Raw genomic sequence first — 12,672 nt, 5'->3', positions numbered from 1 at the left:
CTTTCTTGCGCTCTCTCTCTCACACACACAGACACACACACACCTGCTTTCTCGCTCACTCTGACACATCGCACTCTTTCTCAGTTGAACAGAAGCAACAGTGGTTTACCCCTTCAGAAATAAAACACAAAGACAAACCTACTGACTCATAATATGACCTAATTATGTTACAACAAAACTGCTTGACATTGACATCCACTTAAGCTCTGTCTCTGCATAAAAACGCCGGCGCGCCGATTGTAATGTTACGCCAATGGATAGACGCACTTCTCTCTGTTAAAATTTGCTCCATGGGGTATTCCAGCAGGCTGCATCTTTGAACTATTGATATTATAGGAATTCTGTATTTATTCAGGCCATTAGTCTGGTTTTATCAGCGAAGTTACTCTCATCAAATAAAATAAACGCATGAAGAGGAACAACTTTACGCACAGCACACCTGCTAACATAATGAAGATAATTCTACTCATGGTATTTTCCCTCGTTTTGGCAACTGTCCTTAGCCAAAAAATATATTTTGACGACAGTTGGAGAGAAGACAATGAAACGGTAGGACATTTCTCTCAAATTGTCAAAAATATGTTTGAAACATTTGACTATAGCCTATAGTGTTATTGTCGAAATTAAGATTTAAAAATGTTTCAGCACTGTCACTTACATTTGGAAATGTGGACTATTTAGGAAGCAGCCACGGGCAGTGATAGGCTTCATAATTTGCATCTCATGATTAGTTTAGGCTACATTCAAACGAATAAGCAAAATTGTGTATTTTATTTATTCAGAGCAAATGGCCACAATCTGAGCAATACAAAGAAATCCTGAAAAGAATGACTCGAAAACCTGAGTCACGCAAATTCTTTGGTCTTATGGGGAAAAGAGGCTCTGGTATGCTAACTACTTCCTAGTTATAATTCAATATTTTAAAGGACATATTTTATTTCTATAAAAGCTCATCTGTATTTTTGCTTTTTCCCTTCCACTCTTTGCAGCAAAATCCCAGGTAACAAGAAGAAGTAAGTGTTGCATGCATTAGACATGGTTGGCAATGACCATTTCAATAGCATTTAACTGAGGCTAGTATTATGAAGATATTAATGGGATACAAGGCACAGAGGTCCTATTAAATGATAGAATTATATATGATAAAGGTATGAACACCACTAAGGTGGAACTGTTCTCATGCCATATACAATTCCTGCAAGAGACTCTCTGGTGTGTAATGTCAAAATGGGATTACTGTAGGAGATGTACTTAGTCTGAAATAGCCCTACTCTCACCTCTTTTCCAGGACAGAAATTTGAGTCTTTTGTTGGACTGATGGGTAAAAGGAGCTCAGAGGAACAAGGTAAAATACCAGCATTTAGTGTATCTGACTCATTCTGAATGATTTTTTCTTTCTCTTAGGACATACTGTTGATTACTGTTATTCCTGCAGGTAACTTCTAATGGATCTCCATAGCAGCTACATACAACTTTGAATCAAAAGAATCAAGTGTGAACCAGGATGCACTGAACATGTGTTTGCATGATTGTTTCAGTCACGTGTGATGTCCAATATTTTGAAAACATTTTGCATCAAATTAAACAGTACTTGCAAAATTTGCTTTAGATAATTAAGGAAGATGCATATTACTGTGGTGTGAAATGTCAAATCTATTCAGACAAATAACCTGTTAGTGCTCTGAAAACATTCATATTGTGCTTGTAATGTGGCAGAATACTTACATCAAAAGTAAAACCACTAAACTGAAAAACGCTGTATGAAGGTAGAGACATGGTGCAGACAAAGAAGATGAATAAACTACAGAGAAAAATAAGTATCACAATTAAACTGTTTAAGTTTCAGTAGGCCTACTGAACGTAGTAATGCAGTATCAACATGCATCTCTTATCAGAATTCATTGCATTACAAGTCTATTACATGTTTATTAAGTGACTTTGTACAATACAAATAAAAAAATACAGATGAGTACATAGCCAAAGCAAAATATGGTGTTGACTTTCCTTTCCCACATAATCTGATGACATGTGGAGTTACAGAAATATTCCTTTCATTTATTTTTGCTCTTTGTACGACTACTGAATGCATTTTGAACAGTCAATCCTCTTCAGAAACTGGTCAAAGCTTCAGAATAATTCTCCATACAAAAAAAAACATTACTTTAGCTGGCTCGGTATATATAAAAAATAAACTAACTGAAATATAACATTTATGAAGTTAATGGTGGTCCAAGGCTAGTGAAATTTGCTAAAAACAGAAGAAAGCGTTACATTTTGGAAAAAGCTTCAGCCATAACAAAGCCCAAGGTGCATTTTACCCTCCAGATTTCCCATTACTCCTGTTGAGAGACTGAGACAGTCGTTTCGTGTTAGGCTACATTGCATGGGGAGCTGTTCAGTATGAGGTTTCTGTTACACTTTACTAAACAAAAATTATTTTGTAAATGCCATTTCCTTTTCCACATCATTGAAGATCTTTTGTGCATGTAAACAAATAAAACCACTGAAACATGATTGTATAACAGTTCATTTTTTTTGTTGCTCTGCATTAAACAGTAGACATCAGTTGTTAAATAGACAATTGCAACCTTGGGGGGGAAGGGGGGGGACAGTATTCAGTTATATATGGGTTTGGCCTGTCTAAGACAGTAAGTTTCGTTAAGGTAAACACATTCCTTGGAGAAGTCCACAGGCAGCTCTCTTCTGGTCATTGTGACAGTACATGCAGACCCAGCTGGGCTGTACATGAGCTTTGGTGTTGGTTTGGTGCCACACACAGATGTCCGAGCTGGCAACATTGGCAACAAGTACAACTTGGTGTTTCTGCAGACTGTCTCTAAAATATCTTCCCCTTCTTTTTGTTCTTTTCGAGAGTCCTGTAGAGGAGAATAGTATACAAGGCACTAAAATGACACAAACATTTACAAACAGTGGTTGAGATGACTATACAGTGACATCTAGTGGGACACACTGGTATTACGTTATGCACAGACCATTGTGTCTAGTTTAGTTGTTTTCTCTATCCAACAGACAACACTAAATAGAGCTACTTTAGTAACAACCAAAGTCACCACTACAGTTCAGGTGCGTGACAGTGTTACCTGGAGGCATCCAGTCTCTGTTGCTCCAGGCGCTGATTGGTCTCCCAGTTGGCCCGGTCATCCTCAAACTGGCGTCTCTTCTCCTCCAGCTCCTTGTGCTGGGCCTCCAGATTCTTCTTCATCTGCTCATGACGCCTAGAGAGCTGCAGAAGAGACATTTTGAAAAAAAAATTGAAAAGGCATGATCACAACTGTATGACTCACTGAAAAAGTGAATTGTTGCTAGGACTATCCTGGTTAAATAACTGTGCATTTGGAAATGTAACACTTCAGAGAGAGGGGCAGTGAAGTTCCACACACGTCATTAAACACTCACTGCCTCACTAAGACTTTCAGTGCATCAACACCCACCAAAAAGTGAGTGTTCATGCATCAGGAAGTAAGAAGTCAAACCATATGGTAGAGGTCAGTAGTATAGTAAGGCAATGTGACTGATGTTACCTCAGCCTCGGAATCTTTCAGCTTCTGGATCTTCTCCTTGACCTTCATCTCAAACACCTGTTCCATTTCCATCTCCATCTTCTTCATCTTGGCCACGTGCTCCCGCCGCTCCTCCTCCATCTGAGCCAGGGGGCTCCTGCAGGGTCACACACGTATGCATGCAAACAGTCAGACCAGTCCTACAGTGCACCGACCCCCTCCATCACACTGGAATAATCCGCACAGTAATGCCACCCCCATTTTCCTGCAGGGAATTGGTACATACAAGGATATATGCATGAAAGGAATGGTAGGACCCAACAATATGGCGACTGAAGTGTGGAAAAGCAGAGGGAAGAAGAAACCCAATTTGCTCTGGAGCAGGGGACTCAAAGACCAGCACCAAGCAATCATGGAGCTGAGTTAGCGAAGCCGTTAGCATAGGCTAGTGAGTAACTGTAGTGAAATAGTGGTGCTTTGAGATCTTAGCTTAGCTAAATGTTAGTAAACGCAATTGAACGTGAGAAGAAGCCACCAGTCAAACTACGCTAATTACATTTGAAGTATTTGCAATGGAATATGCATATTTATCAATTCCCAGTTGACTTCAATGTTGGCATCTACAGAGTTCCTTGAGACATTGTCCGACATAAGGGGGAAGAAAGGAGAGAGAACTGAACTGGGAAAAAGAGAACCCAGACAAAGGAACACGAACAGGGGAGGAAGAATATATATTTAAAAAAATAATTAGGATCTAAGGAAACATAAATTGACCACTTACATGCCTTCACCTGTGTCATGTCTAAAAAAACAGAAACACACACACACTTAGCATGCTGTGATGAAATCATGCACTACGACAACGGGAAAAAATAAACAGACTGACCGCACTAACAAAAAAAACATGGACTAAGAACGAAACATCTCCTTTCTCACGGTACAAACAAGGAAAAGTTCAAAGAAACAAAACTACTTTTCAAGAGGCATGAAACGGTGTGTGCAGTAGTAGCCTTACATTAGTAGCATGTGTTTGGTGCGTAGCTGTGCGTTAGGAACCGCAGTGTGTGAGGGTGTCTCAGTAAAGAGCTAAGATGCTGAGAGTGGTTGGTGTACAGAAAAGGGTCTTAGGTGTGAGAGCAACAGTGTGGAATTTAAAGGGATAGTTATGGATTTTGGCAATCATGCCCTTTTCTACTTCCCCAGAGTCAGATGAATTTGTGGATACCATTTTTAGATGTCTGAGTCCAGTATGAAGGAAGTTGCTATCTAGCACAATACTAACTAGCGTAAGTGCAATGACTGGAAGATTATAGGTATAGACTACCAGCCATTGCGCTTACGCTAGTTAGCATTGCGCTAGATAGCAACTTCCTTTAAACTGCAAAGATAGACATAAAAATGGTACCCCATAGTTAATCTGACTGAGGAAGTAGATAAAGGGCCTCATTGCCAAAATTCTGAAGTATCCCTTTAAGCTGTAATACCTACATTTGGAATGATGGACCTATATTGGGAAAAAATACCTCCAAGAACACTACGACAATAACATCCATTTATATACAGCCTAAATATCACATCAATATGATAAAACATTTCAGATGTCCAGTAGATTATCTGTCAGGTAAAATATGCCTTTGATCATTGACAAAGAGAGTTAAGCTATGCCTAATAGAGAACCGTTGGTAGCTGTTGGACTCACTTGGTCGACTGTTGACCCTTGACCCGGTTGTTGTCCTGTCCGTTGTAGGTGACAGCCGCCAGCTTCCTGCTGCGGTAGTTCTCATAGTGGACGTTATTGGTCACGTCCTTCAGGTCCTGCATGTGGGTTCTGTATGCACACAGAAAGACAGACAAAACAAGTCTTAGAAACCTATGGTCAATGAGGTTGACAAAAAAACAGCATTGTCATTTCACCATTTTCTATCAATTGTTGTAACTTCATGTTTCGAGTCTGTACCTGATGAGCATGTCTCGTAGGATGGTGAAATCACAGTGGTCTCCGTTCTCAACTGCAAGGAAAGACAATCAACACATATTCAAACCGCTCTCCAGAAGGAGCCTCTTACTAATCTCATTATGCCTGGTACCTTCTGCCACTCCCCATGGGTACTGTCGTCCTCTGGTCCTCTTCCCGTTCACCTCGATGATGGTGTTACTGCCCACCACGGCCAGGGGCAGACGGTCCTGCAAGCAAAATAACGTGTGAGGTGTGTGTGTGTATATATGCAACAGCCCTTCCAAAATTTTGTGATTGGCTAGTCGTGGGCCAAAATATTTGGTTTTGCTGCAGGAATTCAGTTATTTTGCACAGCAATTTGTGATGATTTTGACCAATTTGGAAAAAAGTTTGACATGCTGCTTGATTGAACCATTTTATGCTGTATTGGTTAAAATGTCCAGCACTCTTTTATTTTGTGTGTTTTACTGTTTTAGGTGGTAATAGTGCGGTGACTGGGAATTTGCACGCCCTCGCACAATAAGTGGGGAATTGTTGATTTTGCAAAAATGAATTGCGACACCCATTCCAATATCCAGGCGGGACTGATGTAGCTAAGTGCCTCACAGTTTAAATGGCTAAGTTCATTGGTGCATGCATGGTGTTTAAAACTACTCGCAGTACATTTGTGTCATACCTTGATCTTCTTCACCAGTTTGTTCTCCTCCTCATCATCCGTCTCTGGGAACTCGTAGATCTGGATTTTGTGCTCCAGGATTTCCCGCATGATCTGAGGGAACGTTCAGTATGTTTTATTAACAAGGACCCCAATGACAATCCAAAAGACATGTGGGACAGTTCTTTATCATGTGGTATCATTCAGACTGTATGAATGTACTACGCAGAGGAAATTCCGAAGGCATCGTCAGAGCAGTATGTGGAATAGGAAAAGGCCCATTCTGCCCAAACAGTCTATTTCTATCTGCAACAATCAAGTCTTCGTCTGTGTAGACCCTTGATGCCCCGCCCCCAGACAGAGCCCACTGACCTGCTTCTTGAACCGTTGGCACTCCTCTGGGGTGAGAGTGTCTGCTTTTGCGATCAGTGGGATGACGTTCACCTTCTCATGCAACCGTTTCATAAACTCAATATCCAGAGGCTTCAGTCTGGAGGGAGACATGACATAACATTAATACCATAAATGGTGGGGTATGGGTACTGATGGACAGATCCAGTCCAGTATTTTCATAGCAAACCACAAAGCTCACATTTCTTTCCTTAAATATATTAATAAAAAAATAAAAATTGCAATGGAGCTCTCTAGTAGTGTGAACAAACAAGCAATTTATCAAAGATGACAACACAAATAACTATTGTCTGTGTCCTCAGAACACTTTCCCCAGCTGTTTCTCGTTAGCAGTGTCACTGTGCAAGGCACTCGAGAGTGAGTGAGCTATATCAGCTGGTGCTGTGAGGAGTGTGTGCGTGTGAGGGGTCAGTGTGTCTGTGAGGCCAGCATAAGCTACTCATTCTAAGAGCCTGTCTCAACACTGACTGAGGGATTGTAAGGACAATGTCCCATAGAACAGAGTATGAACAGTGAACGCATGCACACACCCCATTTACCCCACAGCCACGACACACACAGCCTTCTCTGACAGAGAGCCGATGCCCTTTACAACTATGGATGTATACTGCAAAACAACCCTAAAGAGAGAAAAAAGCCTAAGAGGCAGTAGCCAAAACCAATTGAAATTTCTAATATGGCGTAGTGCACTTTACACTTCTGAAATCTTAGTAAATCTTAAGAAGCCCTCCCCTTCATTCACACTGTCCGAACTCTCTCCCTACCACCTAGACTCACCCGTGTCCCGAGGGGGCGATGAAGTAGAGGCAGCACTGCACTCTGCTGTCGGGCATCAGTCGTCTGTTCACCCGCGACTCACAGTTGAGGAAATCCTCAAACTTGCTGTCTATGTGGTCGATGACCGGCTGCCAGCTGCGTGGTACATACAGCCACAGGGAGGAAACAAACCCACACACATTGAACCAAAACGGTCACAACTTCCTGGAAACCTGTTCGCAAGCTATGAGCTGAAATGGCTGTCAAATGGGTCAAGATCAATGCATTGATTGGAGCCAAAATGGAGTTGTCAAACTTTGCGTACCAGTTGCTATTGTCCACAGCGTCGCCGAATCCTGGGGTGTCGACTATTGTGAGCAGGAGCTGGACACCACCTTCCTTTACTAACACTTTGGATTGCTCCACCTGGGAAATACAGAGTTATATTAGCATTCAATAGCTGTCTTGTCTAAATGCATACTGGTTACTGTTCATATTTGGTGTATGACAGTGAGATAGTGAACAATACAACTTTCCTAAGAACACTACACCTCTAGCTGTTTAACAATGCAGGACCCAATGCGTTCAGCAAAACGCCCGTCTCCACAAGAGAGTGTTTGAAACAACACAGAAGAAATGAGCATACTGCCAATCCCAATGAAGGGAAAGAAGAGGACCAAAACACCCTCTCAGGAAGACACCTTGTCGCCAATTGCGTAGCACACGTCGAGGACAGTGGGTGACTCTCGTTCTAGCTGCATGTATCAACATGCAGTCTAACACTGTGTTATTACCTAACTATGCAGAGGAACCAGAAAAACAGACGAGGTTCTGTGTGGAGATAACGTTGGGTTTTGGAGACCAAGTAGAGCAAGTTTCTCTACTAAATGACATGCAGTGCCTTCAGAAAGTATTCACGCCCCTTGCCATTTTCCACATTTTGTGGTGTTACAGCCTGAATTTAAAATGAATTATTTTGAGATTTTTTTTGTCACAAGCCTACACACAATACCCCATAACTTCAAAGTCGAATAATGTTATTCACATTTTTTTTTTAACAAACTGATTAAATAAAACGAAAAGCTGAAACGTCTTGAATCGTGCAGTGAATTTCAAATACAGATTCAACCACAAAGACCAGGGATGTTTTCCAATGCCTCGTAAAGGGCACCTATTGGTAGATGGGTAGAAAAGAAAAAGCAGCCATTCAATAGCCCTTGGAGCATGGTGAAGTTGTTAATTACACTTTGAATGTTGTATCATGACATCCAGTCACTAAAATGATACAGGCGTCCTTCCTAACTCCGTTGCCGGAGAGGTGACTTTAAAACAGTTGCAGCATTTAAAATGGCTGTGATCGGAGAAAACGGAGGATGGATCAACAACATTGTAGTTACTCCACAACACTAACCTAAATGACAGAGGAAGGATGTACAGAATACAAATATCCAAAAACATGCATCCTGTTTGCAACAAGGCACTAAAGTAATATTGCCAAAAAATGTGGCAAAGCAATTAACTTTTTGTCCTGACTACAAAGTGTTGTGTTTGGGGCAAATCCAACACATTACTGAATTCCACGCTCCATATTTTAAGCATAGTGGTGGCTGAATCATGTTATGGGTATGCTTGTAATCATTAATTAAAGGACTGGGAAGTTTCAGGATAAAAAAGAAACAGAATAAAACTAAGCAAAGGCAAAATCCTAGAGGCAAACCTGGTTCAGTCTGCTTTCCACCAGACACAGAGATGAATTCATCTTTCAGCAGGGCAGTAACCTAAAATAAGGTCAAATCTACACTGGAGTTGCTTACCAAGAAGACAGTGAATGTTCCCGAGTGACCAAGTTAAATCTACTGAAAATCTATGGCGAGACCTGAAAATGGTTGTCTAGTAATGATCAGCAACCAATTTGACAGAGCTTGAATTTTTTTTTAAATGATAAAAAACATCAAATTTTGCACCATCCATGTATGGAAAGCTCTTGGAGACTTACCCAGAAAGACTCACAGCTGTAAACGCTGCCAAATGTGCTTCTACAAAGTATCGACTGAGACACAGGGGTGTGAAAAATGAAATGCATGTTCATAAGTTTCAATACACTTGCACAAATGTACAACAAAAAAAACGTCATTATGGGGTATTGAGTGTAGATGTGTGCAAATTGTTTTGCTTTCATCCATTTTGAATTCAGGCTATAACACAAAATGTGGAATAAGTCAAGGTGTATGAATACTTTAGTCTGCTCTATAATCGCAGAATGTGTTTCAAATTCCAAGGCATCAACACGGAGGCAAACTAACATGGTCATCAGTGGAAGAAGAATATTCAACAAGAGAATACAGGACTGTTAAGCAGAAGTGTTTTAAACTACCTGTACAGTCTTTTTGACTCTGTGCGAAGGCCCAGGGTATTCTGACGAGTACAAATCTGTTAGGAACAGAGAATTGATCAACGTGGACTTGCCCAATCCCGATTCACCTAGAAAAAAAAAAAGATCATAAAGCCTAATGACAGTGTTGCTACATTAGGATCAGTGTCATTTTAAAAATGAGGGAATCAATGCAACTCAAATCAACATACTGGCCTAGTGTGCACAGTATAACACGTAGCTATCTATACCAGCAAGAACACAACATTTAAAGATATAAGGGAACACTGACATGATAAAACAGCTAACCATACATGTTGAAAGCAGGTACATCCCACTGTGTGATAGCTATTCATGTGACTTTAGAGGCATCCAATGGTACTATAGAAGCAACAAATAAAGCCCAGCCAATAAATCCCAAAGGTCATGTCTTTGATTGGGCTATTGACATTTGTCAAAGACGACCATCCATCTGAATGATTGTGTAGGGCTAGGACAACAGATCCTATTCTGAACGTGGATAGAGAATACCTTATCATGCCGGCTGTGTGGTCTCGTCTATCTAGTTTGGCTAGCCATTGTGTGCCTGGTTTCCATGCTCCTGGTGAATGGAATCATTAACGCAGTGGAAATTACCACTGGCACTGACCTCGATCGTCAACGAGCTGCTGTTTACAGGCTACAGTATTGGGAGTGGAGCGCTACCATTTCTGTGTTGAGTGATTGCACTTGACAAAGTGCATTTCAATGCCCATCTTCATACGCCTGCGAGTATGAACGGCTAGTTTATATCAACACACCAGTGTTTTCCAGGTAACGGAACAGGTTGGCGTGCTCCGTCCAGCGAGGCATAGTGTGCTGTGCCAGTCACCGCTGATAAAGCCAGCCCTTTCTCACACTACCAGTGACATGGGCTCAAAGCTCCTCAGGACTGGGTAGAGGAGCTAGCTCTGCCTACTGCTGAGGCAGTGGTTGTAACAGTATACAAGACTGATATTGCTGAATTAGCAAACGGTCAAACTATCAACCATTATTTGTTGCTATAGAATTTGTATTAAAAGTACAAAAATGTATACAAAAATCCACAGCAACAGTCTTGTATACTGTTACAATCACTCTGCCTCAGCAGTAGGCAGAGCTAGCTCCTCTACCCAGTCCTGAGGAGCTCTGAGCCCATGTCACTGGTAGTGTGAGAAAGGGCTGGCGTTATCAGCAGTGACTGGCACAGCACACTATGCCTCGCTGGACGCAGCACGCCAACCTGTTCCGTTACCTGGAAAACACTGGTGTGTTGATTAAAATTAGCCTGCTTCACATATGCAAAGTATGCATCGTTTGTGATGCGTTCACATTCACAGAAATAGGACTTTAAAAATCATATTATTATTCTCATTGCAGCAATCAGGCTGGCGAAATCTTCAAGGCATTTTTGGGCCCCAACAGCCAACTTGGGCACCATCCAACACATTGCCTTTAAAGGACATTTTATACAGCAGGGTAAATCATGGTGACTTGTTTAAGAGGAACCCCGTTGCATGCGAGTGCCTGGCAAGGCAGGCATGTTTAGATAGAATGACAAGTGTAGGCTAACTTCTTAAAATTGATCAATGATAAACCCATGACTGGCTCAGAAAGAGGCTGTTGTAATGCGAGACGAACTATTCTTAGCAGTGAGGGAGAAATTCTGCTATGTCGACCACAGGAAATGGTTTGACCCAAAGAAACATTTTCCCTCCAAACAGTGACTGATTAGCAAATTAAGGCCCTGGGCGAGTTCAACGACCGCATCTAAGTACTTTAACGGCACTCTTGTATTTTTGATAATACTGCGCAATGTTTAATAAATCAATGCTATTTTAATAGGCAGGCGGATGTGAAAAAAAGTAAAATGAGAGAGGTTGACTGAGAGGAGGTTAACCACACACACGCACTTTGCTTGCACATAACTGTGGTCACACACACATTCCTGTCTACAAATTTAACTTACCATATACAGCCTTACCTAGTCAACTGTATTGTGTAAACTGAAATGACTGAAAACATGACTCGGTTGAACCATGACCTCAATATATGAATAGCATTTTCTTACCCACAACCATCAGGGTGAATTCAAAGCCTCGCTTCACTGATTTTCTGTACACTTGATTGGGAAGGCTAGCAAAGCCCACATACCCCTCCAGATTCTTTTGTTGCTGGAAAGTAACATATGAGCACAACATCATCATCACCACCACAGCTTTTGCAATGTTATGTAACAGGCCTAGGTTACTTTAAAATTAGGATAAAGTAATTCTGATAAGCAGGCAAATCAACATCAGCCTAACTGACCAATCCATCCATACTTACAGCTGTTTTATGGAAATAATCATGTGATGTGGTCCAACGTTAGGTAAGAGCCAAAGGAGAGAACACAAGCGACAACAGTCAATATCAGCAATAATCCTAACAAATAATTATTTTTACAGAATCAATTTCACAAACTGGAAAATCTGGGGTTAATTAACATGTGCTTAGGCTAGCAAGCATAACATCACAGAGTTGGATAGTATGATGTTATTCACTGTTGTTGGCTTCACCATGGGGTATAACGGAGTCCAATCTCTGTTGATTCCCTTAGCCTTGGACTGTTGTTCAAATTTTTTCAACTGAAAGCCTATGTCAGTGCGAAATTATCGTAGAAATTGTATGTCTTCTTTATGTCCATGCAAGAAACGTTCAATGCGTCATATGAGTGAGATCACTATCTGTACACCAGTGGAGGCTGGTGGGAGGAGCTATAGGAGGACGGGCTCATTGTAATGGATAGAATAAAAGAAACTGTCAAACCTTGCTTCCATGTGTTTGATACTGTTCCATATATTCCATTCCAGCAATCACAATGAGCCCGTCCTCCCACGGCTACATGGAAAATGTAACAAATCCTTCTTCACGATTATGCTAGCTAGTGTGGTTTCCGTTTCAGTTTGCGGGTCAACTGAAGGAAGTGGTGAGAGGTGTACAC

At 41.2% G+C, this 12,672-nt stretch overlaps 2 protein-coding genes across 3 annotated transcripts; one reads left to right on the top strand and one right to left on the bottom strand.

Moving 5' to 3' along the window:
* The first annotated feature begins 294 nt into the window (after positions 1–294).
* LOC135564532 (protachykinin-like) lies at positions 295–2,270 on the top strand. Its single transcript, XM_065009774.1, has 4 exons — positions 295–549; positions 783–885; positions 990–1,013; positions 1,289–2,270. The coding sequence occupies exons 1-4, from the start codon at positions 409–411 to the stop codon at positions 1,381–1,383; spliced, it is 363 nt and encodes a 120-aa protein (XP_064865846.1). The 5' UTR covers positions 295–408; the 3' UTR covers positions 1,384–2,270.
* On the bottom strand, positions 1,907–11,908 carry LOC115104649 (septin-7-like). 2 transcript variants are annotated; one of them, XM_029626004.2, is made up of 13 exons: positions 11,761–11,908; positions 9,675–9,781; positions 7,626–7,726; positions 7,322–7,456; positions 6,506–6,623; positions 6,155–6,247; positions 5,609–5,705; positions 5,479–5,530; positions 5,221–5,349; positions 4,303–4,323; positions 3,543–3,678; positions 3,102–3,244; positions 1,907–2,876 (listed from the first exon to the last, which is right to left on the bottom strand). In XM_029626004.2, the coding sequence occupies exons 1-13, from the start codon at positions 11,894–11,896 to the stop codon at positions 2,837–2,839; spliced, it is 1,308 nt and encodes a 435-aa protein (XP_029481864.2). In that variant the 5' UTR covers positions 11,897–11,908; the 3' UTR covers positions 1,907–2,836. The 2 variants fall into 2 exon arrangements, with proteins under 2 accessions (XP_029481864.2, XP_029481871.2); XM_029626011.2 differs by lacking the exon at positions 4,303–4,323.
* Positions 11,909–12,672: the final 764 nt, after the last annotated feature.

This window comes from Oncorhynchus nerka, linkage group LG3, assembly GCF_034236695.1.
Source record: "Oncorhynchus nerka isolate Pitt River linkage group LG3, Oner_Uvic_2.0, whole genome shotgun sequence".
Lineage (NCBI taxonomy): Eukaryota > Metazoa > Chordata > Actinopteri > Salmoniformes > Salmonidae > Oncorhynchus > Oncorhynchus nerka.
This window is presented reverse-complemented; position numbering and strand designations above follow the sequence as displayed.

What these genes read in the sequence shown, in the direction of transcription:
- LOC135564532 (XM_065009774.1), top strand. Translation starts at nt 409, where the DNA reads ATGAAGAGGAACAACTTTACGCACAGCACACCTGCTAACATAATGAAG. An exon ending in GGAGAGAAGACAATGAAACG is followed by an intron (nt 550 to 782) that starts GTAGGACATTTC and finishes TTATTTATTCAG; the next exon opens with AGCAAATGGCCACAATCTGA. An exon ending in TATGGGGAAAAGAGGCTCTG is followed by an intron (nt 886 to 989) that starts GTATGCTAACTA and finishes CACTCTTTGCAG; the next exon opens with CAAAATCCCAGGTAACAAGA.
- LOC115104649 (XM_029626004.2), bottom strand. Translation starts at nt 11,896, where the DNA reads ATGATGATGTTGTGCTCATATGTTACTTTCCAGCAACAAAAGAATCTG. An exon ending in ATCGCCCCCTCGGGACACGG is followed by an intron (nt 6,624 to 7,321) that starts GTGAGTCTAGGT and finishes GTCTCCCTCCAG; the next exon opens with ACTGAAGCCTCTGGATATTG. An exon ending in AAGGGTCAACAGTCGACCAA is followed by an intron (nt 4,324 to 5,220) that starts GTGAGTCCAACA and finishes CTGTTTTTTTAG; the next exon opens with ACATGACACAGGTGAAGGCA.